The sequence below is a fragment of the Pleurodeles waltl genome, chromosome 8 (assembly GCF_031143425.1).
Source record: "Pleurodeles waltl isolate 20211129_DDA chromosome 8, aPleWal1.hap1.20221129, whole genome shotgun sequence".
Taxonomy (NCBI): domain Eukaryota; kingdom Metazoa; phylum Chordata; class Amphibia; order Caudata; family Salamandridae; genus Pleurodeles; species Pleurodeles waltl.
The window spans coordinates 789,078,801-789,091,636 of record NC_090447.1 but is presented as its reverse complement, the minus strand read 5'-3'; the positions used below and the strand labels follow the sequence as shown (position 1 = coordinate 789,091,636).

Sequence of the window (12,836 nt, the reverse complement as noted above, 5' to 3'; positions counted from 1 at the left end):
TAGCATAATTTTCGAGTTTGCGAAAAATTGTGGGTTGTGTAGGGGTGTGTTTTATAGTGCTGTTGGTGGGTGTGTACGGTGTGTATTCGTGTGTCAGGTGTGGGTTTTTCATTCTGGCCAATGTTGGCTTCTGTTGTTGTGGAGTGGCAAAATCGACCGCAGCTGTCCGCAAAGTCAATGGGTAACCGCCGTTGAGTGACCGCTGTGGTGATTCGCGGGTCATAATTTGGTGTGCTTTTTATTGTGGGTGTGTCCGTACCGACTCTCTTCCGCCTTTGTTGGCTCTGGTGAGATTGTCATTTTGGCTGCGTTCTTGCGGTTTTGTGTTTGTGACTCATGAAATGGCAGGTGGATTGCCGCCTCTGCCGCGGTCTTTTGCTAGTCGTTATCACAGCAGTCTTCGGTAAAGACCACCAAAGTCATAATGAAGGCCTTAGTGTGTAAAATGGTATTCTTACTACTACATGCAAGAACCTTTTTATGTACTCATTGCGAGAGGTGGGTCAGTGTGTGACAGGAAATACATTTCAAGAAGGCTTGATGGTAAAAGCAATTAAACATTTTTCAGTGATTAATTGAGGTTTTCACTGATGTGGTAATTATGTGTATATCTTCTCCTACTACATACCATCTTTATATTGTTGTTGTTTCTTAGCCCAGGTTTAGTGGGGTTACAAGGGCTTTTCCCCGATTTGTGTAGCATGCATTGGCCAAAAAGCAACCTCCAGATGGGCTGCATGTTCACTCCACAAGAACTAAAGCTGCTACTGCCATATTGACATGCTGACTTCCTGTCCTGGACATCTGCCAGACAGCTATGTGGGCACCACTCCATATTTTCATAAAGCTCTATTGTCTGGGGAGGCATGTTTGACAAGAGAGGCATTTTTGCCACTCTGTTCTACAGATCTTTATTTTTCAAGTCCATTCGCAGACCTACCTCCAAATAAGCACTGCTTTAGTTTCATTTTAGAAGGTGAGGATTCTGCTGTTGGAAGTTTCTGTCAGAAGAAGTTACTTATCGTCATTAACACTCTTTGATAGAGATTCTTTCTAACTATGGATCCCTAACTGAACCTCCCATCCTCCCTATTTTGTCAGTTGGTCTCTAGCCATTAAAAAGATCCTAAGACTAGGAATCTTCACACTGCTCAGTCAATTTGCTGCTAATGCTCTGCTCCAGGGGGCACAGACAGGCTTGAAAGCAGCTGACATCAGCACGCAGGAGTGGCTTAAAATGGCTCTACGTGTCATTTCTGGAGTGGAAAGCTGTCCGTGTGGAGCCGCGTGCCACCACGAACCAGCACACAGTAGTTCTGCTGAAAAGTTTCCGATCCAGTCTAACACTGGGGGAATATTCAAAAGGTGAACAATTTGCGGTTAGATAGAATCTCTACCAGAAAGAACGTTACCGAATAGTAACATGTTTGAATAGTTTCTTTGGGAAAACCATGAGTAAGCTACACAATTGACCCCTTGCTAAAATTCTGAGTTTTGTTTACTTTTCAGAACGGTGTGCCTTTCCAGGTTCATCCATCAGTTTCACACCCATTTCTACCACAAGCTCCAAACACTTTGAAACCAGAAAAATAGGGGAAAAATGACCAACACAAAATGGCCAAAACCTGTTTTTTTACAATTCTACCAATTTCTGAAAGCAAGGAAATGATGCTTTTAGCACAGAACTCCTCTTGTTGATGTCATTCATAAAAAAAATACATGCTTTCTTGCACATTTTCCTATAAAACACACAATTTTGCTACATTATTTCTATTTTCTCAATTTCTTCACGGTGAATCTACAAACTCTTGGTCCCTTTAAAGTCCCAAACATGTAGGAAATAGGAACAGAAATCTGGTCTGAATATCTTTTGTGTTAAAAAGGATATGAAAAACCTGCCCTAAACATCAAAAAAGGGTGCAGCACTAAGAATAAACAGCTCCGCAGTTAAGGGGTTAATATAAAATTTGAGGATTACCCGCCAAGGTGCAAATTTGGATAATTGACCTGTACTTTAAGATTTGAATCTATTCTTGATTACCGTTACTTAGTTTCAAGCTGTTTGTTTCACTATGGTCATCTCTGTACCAGGTGTAGGGTGATACAATGCTCTCAGCTCTGTGAAATGGAGAAAAATGAGACTGACCTGATTGTCAGGTTTAATAGAATTATAGATATAGTTAAGTAATTTCTTCAGTCCATGTAAATCCAAGACACTATCGTCCATATAACTAACAGGGAATATTCTTTACCACTGTCTTCCTACATGTCTAATTGAGCCTGCCCATCCAGACCTCACAAAAGGCAAGCCCATGTCTCTTTCCATAACTAGATTCCACTTGTTCTTAATAATGACCTGGCCCTCCACCGCTCACGCTATGGCTGAGACAGTAGTATTCAAAAAGGGTTCCTGTGCAATGTTGGAATCATATTTTGCCTATACCATAGGAGAAGTATTGATTAGGACACCATTGTGACTGAAACTTACCCCAGTTCCTCATAATTTCGTAAAGACAACTGTTGTTAGCAGAACTACCATCCACAGGACACATGTTAGAGCATTAAGCCTTCTACAGTTAAAGCTCAGAATCTTTATCATCAGCTGTCTCACGTTCTGCAGTGAACCCTCATTCTCACTTAAAGGTCTACATCCACTATTTTAGGCCCATGCTCAGCTGTATCAAAGCCCTTAATCTGATTGTGTACCACCAATCCCCAAACTAGAATGGTCAAGAAACCTACAATGACCTCTTCTCTCTCTTTCTACCCCGGGTAGGCTACCATTCACTTTCTAACCTTCCTGTCCCTTCCAAACCATAAAGTTATGAGTATCAAAGATAGTGCAGTGTCATCGCTATTTGTTCCATAGACTAGAAGGCATAAATAAGCTCTCCATTACATCGTCATAAATGCTGAAAAACACTGGCTAGTGCAGCAGCAGTCTTGGCACCTATTACAAATGTGCCCTTTATTTGGCGCTAGACAGTACTTGAGTCTACATAATGCAAGACAGGCTCAGATGTACACTAGGCTCCATTCTACTCTTCATCCCCTCCCAGTCCCAGGATCTCACATGCCTCAAGTAAGGAGCTGATTGACTGCTACAGTTTAACTTCCCAGGTGAACAGCAAGTTGAAGGGTTGCCCCCAATGATAGAGAAAGTTATGCTGCTTAGGAATATCGTGTTAGGACATAAGTACAGGTTTTTCCAAAGAATTGCTATTGGTAAGACCTGGAAAATTTGAAGATGATATCCTTGTATCTAATCAAAGCATATTGATTTCAAGATCTCCTTTTTTCATCAAAAAGTGGGCTCTGTTGAATATTGTTGGATTTAGCCCTCTGTGCAGGGTCAACCCCAAACCTTTTTGCCATCACCCCTCCTATTTTTCTGAATGTGTTTTTGTTGGCCTTAGGACTGTGCATTTTATTTCTGCTAACTAGTGCCTGCGCTCAATCCCTAAAACATGGAAAAGTTAGCTTACACTTGATTGACAGTTTATTTATAATTCCCTAGTAACTTGGTATACCATATACCCAGGGCTGGTAAATTAAATGTTACTATTGAGTCTGCAGCACTTATTGAGCCACCCACTTAAGTAGCCCTTTAAACATGTCCCAGGTCTGCTATTGCAGCCTGTTAAGGGTTTTAAACTGCCAATTTGACATGGCAAAATAACCATCTTGCGAAGCCTTAAATTCCCTTTCTATTAGATATATCATCCCTAGTGTAGGCCATAGACAGCCCATAGGACAGGTTGTATTTGTAATTAAAAAGTCTTGCTTGTTCTGGTACTGAAAAACTCTCAAACTCATATTTCACTACTGCGAGGCCTACTTCTCCCAGAGGAAAACATTGGGCTACCCTTTTAAATGTAATAAGTGATAACTGTGGATTGGGAACAAGTAGGAAAATCATGTTTGGTGTCTGAGAAATTGTAATTTTAAAACCTATTTAGAGGGAATGTCAGCTTTTAAGTCACAATTCTGGCAATGCCACTTTTAGGAACGTGGCATTTTCTTGGTCCTAACTATTTGGTGCCTGCAGCCTGTTCCTGGGTCGCATGTCTGGTTGTAGGTGGTCTTTGCTTATTCCTTCTAGATAGCTACACAATAGAGGAACTACATGTGCCTTGATGGGCCGTCTCAGGCAAGTTGGGGAGCAGAGCTGGTCACAGCCCCATTTGCACTTCATAGGACTCCACCCAGCTCTCACACAAAGAACTTCACACTTGCGCAGTGCACCTACAGACAGATTGGGACCAGGGCAGGGGAGGCAGGAAGTTGCAGACGCTTATGTGAGGAGAAGCCTCCAGAGGTTTCTCGTACTTCAAAGGATGCCTTTAGAGCCAGTTAACATCATGTTTGCACTAATATGTTCTCTGCTGAAGAAGGGACTAACCCAGAAACACATGTGTCCAGAGATGCACAGTAAAGGCTGTACCTACTTAAAGGTGAAATATTTAAAAATTAATGGAGTTCGTTTTTTGAAGATACTACATCTACCATGATGCAATGGGGCAGATTAATTGCTGGGATGTCAGGCAGGTGCGCTCCTAACTGTTTGTGACTTTAAAGGCTCCCTTGAGCTATTGGGCTGACGAGCTCTGGAGCAGGCACCAGCAGGCCAGGGAAGAGGTACTGAAACCGGGTGATTTATGGCAGCATTCCCAGCACCCCGCAAATATGTTCTCTGCTGAAGAAGGGACTAACCCAGAAACACATGTGTCCAGAGATGCACAGTAAAGGCTGTACCTACTTAAAGGTGAAATATTTAAAAATTAATGGAGTTCGTTTTTTGAAGATACTACATCTACCATGATGCAATGGGGCAGATTAATTGCTGGGATGTCAGGCAGGTGCGCTCCTAACTGTTTGTGACTTTAAAGGCTCCCTTGAGCTATTGGGCTGACGAGCTCTGGAGCAGGCACCAGCAGGCCAGGGAAGAGGTACTGAAACCGGGTGATTTATGGCAGCATTCCCAGCACCCCGCAAATATGTTCTCTGCTGAAGAAGGGACTAACCCAGAAACACATGTGTCCAGAGATGCACAGTAAAGGCTGTACCTACTTAAAGGTGAAATATTTAAAAATTAATGGAGTTCGTTTTTTGAAGATACTACATCTACCATGATGCAATGGGGCAGATTAATTGCTGGGATGTCAGGCAGGTGCGCTCCTAACTGATCATGTTTGCACTATGGTCGCTGTATGTTTGGAGTTCTACCTGAATAAATGCTATTCTAAGGTATTGTGTTGTATGTCTTTGGGCTGTGTTGTTTTACATGTAATGTGTTATGTAGGTGGTTCTGGTATTGGGTCATAGGCCTACTGATATAACAGGGAGCTCCTAAGCATGTAATTACATTTTTCTCTATTCACAGACTTCCCCTCAAGTACACATTGGAGGATTTACCAGGATCAGGTTCCAGGCATATTTTTGGGAAGACTAGAAATCCCTTTTTTTGCCTGGGAATTTAATTGACTGATATAAATAAAACATAAAAAAAATATGAACTAATCCACTTCTTCAAGGTACCTCAAAGAATTTGAATTTGACCTGTATACTATTTTTTGTTGTGGGAAAAGAGTGCAGATTTTGAGAGCACTAAGGTATGAAGTCACAAGTAAATACTTCTGAGAATGTCATAAGACATCTCCTGTGGGTTCCTGTTCATCCTGTATGGAAATTGATTCACTGTAGAATTCTGCACAGGTGGAACGGAGCACCTTGTGTAAAACCTTTTTCCTTGTGGAGAAAGCATTTCTCCTACTCCACCTCCAATCACCAAATACTGGGAAGGGCCATTCCCCTTCCCATATCGGAAAGGGTTATTCTTGCAACCGAATCTGGAGGGAGAACGGATGGGCCTGAGTTTGTGATTGCCTGCAAGCGTACAGTTTATAGGCGTTCATAAACTTCCAATGCAAGTGACAGCCTGGAATGTGCCTTAATACCCTTTCTGTGGAATTTTTGACTTCGGGGTTTCTATGCCACAGAAAACTGCAGTAGTAAATCCATTTACACATTCCATGAATACTTTTTTTCGGATGACGACTGGCATATTTTGACGTAAATTTAGACAAATGTATCTCTATTGCAGAAAATACCATTGTAATTTCAGCCCTGTGTATTTAATCTGATCACCATTGTGAAAGTTCCTACTTGTACATTTCCTCTTACATAAAGATCAACATCAATGAAAGAGAGACAGAAAGTTAAGCTTAGTCTTAAACCAAAGACATAATTGAAGAACAGGTAGGGTCTGTAGTGTTATTGAAGGCGGAGAAACAAGACAGATCTGCTGGGCCTTGTGGACCTAATGTATTCTGTGTATCAATTGAGCTCCCCACCTAGCCGCCGGAAAATACTGTGGCATAGCATGTCTGTAGGAAAGTACCGTCTTGCCTGGCATGTTACCCCCGTTTTTACTTTATATATGTTTTTTTTTCCTGTGTGACTGGGATCCTGCTAGCCAGGACCCCAGTGCTCATAAAGTGTGCCCTGTATGTGTTCCCTGTGTGGTGCCTAACTGTATCACTGAGGCTCTGCTAATCAGAACCTCAGTGTTTATGCTCTCTCTGCTTTTAAAATTGTCACTGCAGGCTAGTGACTAATTTGACCAATTCTGATTGGCACACCGGAACACCCTTATAATTCCCTAGTATACGGTACCTAGGTACCCAGGGTATTGGGGTTCCAGGAGATCCCTATGGGCTGCAGCATTTCTTTTGCCACCCATAGGGAGCTCAGACAATTCTTACACAGGACTGCCACTGCAGCCTGAGTGAAATAACGTCCACATTATTTCACAGCCATTTTACACTGCACTTAAGTAACTTATAAGTCACCTATATGTCTAACCTTCACTTAGTGAAGGTTAGGTGCAACGTTGCTAGGGCTTCTGTGCACTTTTGCAAGACTTCCTTCGTGCACAGCACAGCCCAGGTCCCCAGCACTCCGTCCTGCATTGCCCAACTCGCTGAGTTGGATTCGGACTTCGTGGGACCCTCTTTTGTTGTGCTGAGACCACCGCCGTGCTCAGATCTTCTGAACGCCTGTTCAGGTGCTTCTGCAGGTGCTGCCTGCTTCTTCGTGAGCTCTTTCTGTTGCTGAGTGCCCCCTCTGTCTCCTCCTCCAAGGAGCGACCTCCTGGCCCTTACTGGGCCCTGCCAGCATCCAAAACCTTCAACCGCAACTCTTGCAGCTAGCAAGGCTTGTTTGCGGTGTTTCTGCGTGGAAACAACACTGCATCCTCCACCACCCCGTGGGACATCTTCTGACCAAAGGAGAAGTTCCTGGCACCTTCCGTTGTTGCAGAATCTTCAGCTTCTTCCACTTGGAGGCAGCCCTTTAGGACCTTCATCCGGGGCTTAGTGGGCTCCTGCCTCCCCGGACTCTTGCGTGACTCTTGAACTTGGTCCCCTTCCTTTGCAGGTCCTCAGGTCCAGGAATCCGTCTTCAGTGCTTTGCAGTCAGTTGTTGTCTTTGCAGAATCCCCTATCTCGACTTTACTGTCTTTCTGGGGTAGTAGGGTAACTTTACTCCTACTTCTTTTCAGGGTCTTGGGGTGGGGTATCTTGGACACCCTTAGTGTTTTCTTACACTCCCAGCGACCCTATACACACTACATTAGACCTGGGGTCCATTTGTGGTTAGCATTCCACTTTTGGAGTACATGGTTTATGTTGCCCCTAGGCCTATTGTCTCCTATTGCATTCTGTTGTGTTCTACAGTGTTTGCACTACTTTTCTAACTGTTTACTTACCTGATTTTGGTTTGTGTGTATATTTTGTGTATATTACTTACCTCCTAAGGGAGTATATCCTCTGAGATACTTTTGGCTTATTGTCACTAAAATAAAGTACCTTTATTTTTAGTAACTCTGAGTATTGTGTTGTCTTATGATATAGTGCTAAGTGATATAAGTGGTATAGTAGGAGCTTTGCATGTCTCCTAGTTCAGACTAAGCTGCTCTGCTATAGCTACCTCTATCAGCCTAAGCTGCTAGAACACTTCTCATCTACTAATAAGGGATAACTGGACCTGGCACAAGTTGTAAGTGCCACAAGGTACCCACTGTAAGCCAAGCCAGCCTCCTACAATGCCATACAGGCCTAACATATCAATCAACTGAAGTAAGTCCCTTCTGAAACCACTATTACACCAACACCCAGTAGCTCTAATGCTGCCATATTTAAACGTCAACAAGGCAAGCGTACCCAATTTAAGTTCTTTAAAATTTAGGAACTACTGTATATCACAGTGGAGGCCTTGTCTGAGTTTCTTCTATTTCCCATTGTGCTATCTTAACAATGTAATTGACCGTAAAGTTTTTTTCCTTTAGATCATCCCTATTTTGTCGGTGTGCAGTTTCATCCAGAGTTTTCGTCAAGACCTATGCAGCCTTCGCCACCGTATCTTGGTCTACTGATGGCAGCAACTGGAAAGCTCAGCCCATATTTAAAGACTGGATGCAAATTGTCCAACAGGTGATGAATAGGTGTTGTTTGTGTACAGTGTAGAGCTTTCCACTTAAAAGGACAGTGTACTTAAAATGATGACAGTATTATTATAATGCCTTTAGGATAAACATTTGAAAATAGTCACATTGTAATAGGTCTTTGGAATTACCTTGTTAAGCAGCATTTAATTAACTTATAGCTTGTGTGTCGCTGAGATTTATGATGGATGCTAAAGATCATATTCCAGTAATAACATGAAAAATATATACTATGGACCATCAGATGACCTTTGAATATATCCTAGAGGTACAATATCTTATTGAAGATGACACCAATGGGACAAACATGGTAAGAGGGTCAAACACAGAAACAGTGCATAATAGCAGATGTGTAAGGAAAGGGTTTCAGTGTTTTTCGAATGGTTGGGTTTCAACCCCTTCTGTGCCGCGGACGTATTGGTTTCGTCCTGGGGCACAGTGCTTGTGTGTCCAGGACGTAACCATTACGTCCTGGGCACAGAGCTCAGAGGGAGCGCTAGCGCTCCCTCTTTGGTCTTCCCTCCCACCCCAAAAGGCAGGGATGGAGGGGAAGCCCTTCCCCTTCCACCCCCGACAACCCCCCAACCCCCCCCCACCCCAGTGACCTCACAGAGGCCGCCTCCCGCGATCGGAAGAGAAATGCAAAGCATTTCTCTTCCGATCATGTGATGGGGACCCTGAGAGGCTTCAAAGGGAAGGAAAGCGATCCGGCTTTTGAAATGCCCACTAGACACCAGGGATTATTTGATAAAAGGAAATTGGCATGAGGGGAGCGACCCCATGGGCAAGGGTCGCTCCCCAGGGTGGCATTTTTTTCAAGGCCTTTTCTGCCCCCAGGGGGGGCAGAAACCTCTAGGCGCCAGGGATCAATTTTTTTTTTTTTTTTTAGAGATGGGCAGCGACCCTTTAGGCAGGGGTCGCTCCCCTGGGGGGCAAATTGTATTTAGACCATTTCTGCCCCCCTTGGGGGCAGACTGGCCGATTTTTGTTAGGTAAATCTTTCCCCAATGGGGGCAGAAACCTCTAGGCGCCAGGGATAATATTTTTTGTTTGTTTTTTGTTTTTTTAGAGATGGGGAGCAACCCCTTAGGCAAGGGTCGTTCCCTGGGGGGAGGAGGGGCAAATTTATTTTAGGCCATTTCTGCCCCCTCTATTGTTATTAGGCCGATCTGCCCCTGAGTCTTGGCACCAGGGACATTTTTCTTTTTTTTCTTTTTTTGTTTTGTTTGTTTTTTAGAGGTGGGGAGCGACCCCTTTGGCAAGGGTCGCTCCCCTGAGGGGCAAATTGTATTTAGACCATTTCTGCCCCCCTTGGGGGCAGATCGGCCCATTTTTGTTAGGCCAATCTGCCCCCAAGGGTGGCAGAAACCACTTAGACACCAGGGTTTGATGTGTGTGTATGCATGTGTTTTCTTTAGGGGGGCAGCCCCTTGTGTAAGGGTCGCTCCCCATGGGGGCACATTATTGTTGGCCATATTTGCCCCCCTTGGGGGCAGATGGGCCAATTTGTGGAAGGCCCATCTGCCCCCAAGGGGGGGGTGGGGAGAAAGCCCACCAGAGAAGATTTTTCCAAAATAAGAGGGTGAGGGTATGGCCATACACCCCCCCAAATAAATGGGGCCAAAGTTGTTCTGCCCACCAGTGGGCAGAAGGGGCAATTACCCCTGATCCACACCCCAGGGGAGCAGAAAGTCTACTAGATGCCAGGGAATTTAAAAAAACAAAAAATATTGGGGTGGTGGCTACCAACCAGTATGGGCCTGGTTATTCCCCCACCCCAACTGAAGGGAGTAACAGTCTTTCAGCTCTCCCCGCACTCTAAAACATCTTATCCCACAGCAAGCAAGAAGACTTTTGATTATTTGGGGGTTTGGTTTTACATTTGGCCCATGAGAGCTTGGCTAACTCTCAAAATCGTCCCACTTGGAATGGTGAGGGCTACACTTTATGGACTTTGGGACGCTGCCATGTAGAAAAATCCACAAGACCTAGACACATCTGAAAACTAAACATCTGGGTGATTCCATGGTGGTGTGTTTCACATGAACCCCGCACCATTTTCGTACCCACTGCCCTGCAAACCTCCAACTTTGCTGGAAATCACACACTTTTCCCATGTTTTTGTGATGGAACCTTCCGGAATCTGCAGGAATCCACAAAATTCCTACCACCCAGCATTGTCTCATCTATACCGATAAAAATTCAGCTGCACTTGTTAGCCTACAAATGTTTTTTTGCAAACTGCCCTTTTGGACCCCCTTTGGTTCCCCTTAATATCGACATGTTTTTGGCTCTTCCCTTTCACAAGCACTTGATCCACCTACACAAATGAGGTATAATTTTTACAGGGAGACTGAGGGGAACGTTGAGTGGTATGAAATTTGTCCCAGTGTGGTAATCCCACACAGAAATGTTGGAAAAATGTGATTGTTTAGCTAAATTTGAGGTTTGCTGAGGATTCTGGGTAAGAAAACATTGGGGGATCCACGCAAGTCACACCTCCCTGGACTCCCTCGGGTGTCTAGTTTTCAGAAATGTCTGGGTTTGGTAGGTTTCCCTAGATGGCTGCTGAGCCCAGGACCAAAAACGCAGGTGACCCCCGCGAAAACAGGTAGTTTTCTGTGGAACAATGTGATGTGTCTACTTTGTGTTTTGGGCCATTTCCTTTCGCGGGCGCTAGGCCTACTCACACAAGTGAGGTACCATTTTTATCAGGAGACTTGGGGGAACGCTGGGTGGAAGGGAATTTGTGGCTCCTCTCAGATTCCAGAACTTTCTCTCACCGAAATGAGAGGAAAACGTGTTTTTTTGGCCAGATTTTGAGGTTTGCAAAGGATTGTGGGTAACAGAACCTGGTCAGAGCCCCACAAGTCACCCCTTCTTGGATTCCCCTTGGTGTCTAGTTTGCAGAACTGCGCAGGTTTGCTAGGTTTCCCTAGGTGCCGGCTGAGCTACAGGCCAAAATCCACAGCTAGGCACTTTGTGAAAAACAGCTCTGTTTTCTTTGTGAAAATGTGATGTGTCCACGTTGTGTTTTGGGACATTTCCTTTTGCAGGTGCTAGGCTTACCCATGCAAGTGAGGTACCATTTTTATCGGGAGACTTGAGGGAATGCTGGGTAGAAGGAAATTGGTGGCTCCTTCCAGATTCCAGAAGTTTCTGTCACCGAAATGAGAGCAAAAAGTGTTTTTGGCCACATTTTGAGGTTTGCAAAGGATTCTGGGTAACAGAACCTGGTCAGAGCCCCACAAGTCACCCCATCTTAGATTCCTCTAGGTGTCTACTTTTCAAAACTGCATAGGTTTACTAGGTTTCCCTAGGTGCCGGCTGAGCTACAGGCCAAAATCTACAGCTAGGCACTTTGCAAAAAACAGCTCTGTTTTCTTTGTGAAAATGTGATGTGTCCACGTTGTGTTTTGGGACATTTCCTTTCGCAGGTGCTAGGCCTACCCACGCAAGTGAGGTACCATTTATATCGGGAGACTTGAGGGAATGCTGGGTAGAAGGAAATTTGTGGCTCCTCTCAGATTCCAGAACTTTCTGTTACCGAAAAGAGAGGAAAAAGTGGTTTTTTGGCCAAATTTTGAGGTTTGCAAAGGATTCTGGGTAACAGAACCTGGTCAGAGCCCCACAAGTCACCCCATCTTCGATTCCCCTAGGTTTCTAGTTTTCAAAACTGCGCAGGTTTGCTAGGTTTTCCTAGGTGCCGGCTGAGCGAGAGGCCAAAATCCACAGGTAGGCACTTTGTAAAAAAACACTTCTGTTTTCTTTGGAAAAAAGTGATGTGTCCACGTGTTTTGCGCCATTTCCTTTCGCGAGTGCTAGGCCTACCAACACAAGTGAGGTACCATTTTTATCAGGAGACTTGGGGGAACACTGGCCGGAAGGAAATTTGTGGCTCCTCTCAGATTCCAGAACTTTCTGTCACCAAAATGAGAGGAAAAAGTGTTTTTTTGGCCACATTTTGAGGTTTGCAAAGAATTCTGGGTAACAGAACCTGGTCAGAGCCCCACAAGTCACCCCATCTTGGATTCCCCTAGGTGTCTAGTTTTAAAAAATGTGCTGATTTGCTAGGTTTCCCCAGGTGCCGGCTGAGCAAGATGCTAAAATCCACAGGTAGGCAATTTGTAAAAAACACCTCTGTTTTCTGTGGAAAAATGTGATGTGTCCACGTGTTTTGCGCCATTTCCTTTCGCGAGTGCTAGGCCTACCCACACAAGTGAGGTACCATTTTTATCAGGAGACTTGGGGGAACACTGGCCGGAAGGAAATTTGTGGCTCCTCTCAGATTCCAGAACTTTCTGTCACCGAAATGAGAGGAAAAAGTGTTTTT

General features: G+C 44.4%; 1 protein-coding gene across 3 annotated transcripts in view; it reads left to right on the top strand.

Moving 5' to 3' along the window:
• Positions 1-12,836, top strand: part of CTPS2 (CTP synthase 2) — a 1,490,982-nt gene that overhangs the window by 1,338,055 nt on the left and 140,091 nt on the right. For all 3 annotated transcript variants that reach the window (XM_069205035.1, XM_069205036.1, XM_069205034.1), the window contains one exon: positions 8,348-8,492. In XM_069205035.1, the coding sequence (XP_069061136.1) occupies positions 8,348-8,492 (145 nt within the window). The remainder of the gene's footprint in view (positions 1-8,347; positions 8,493-12,836) is intronic.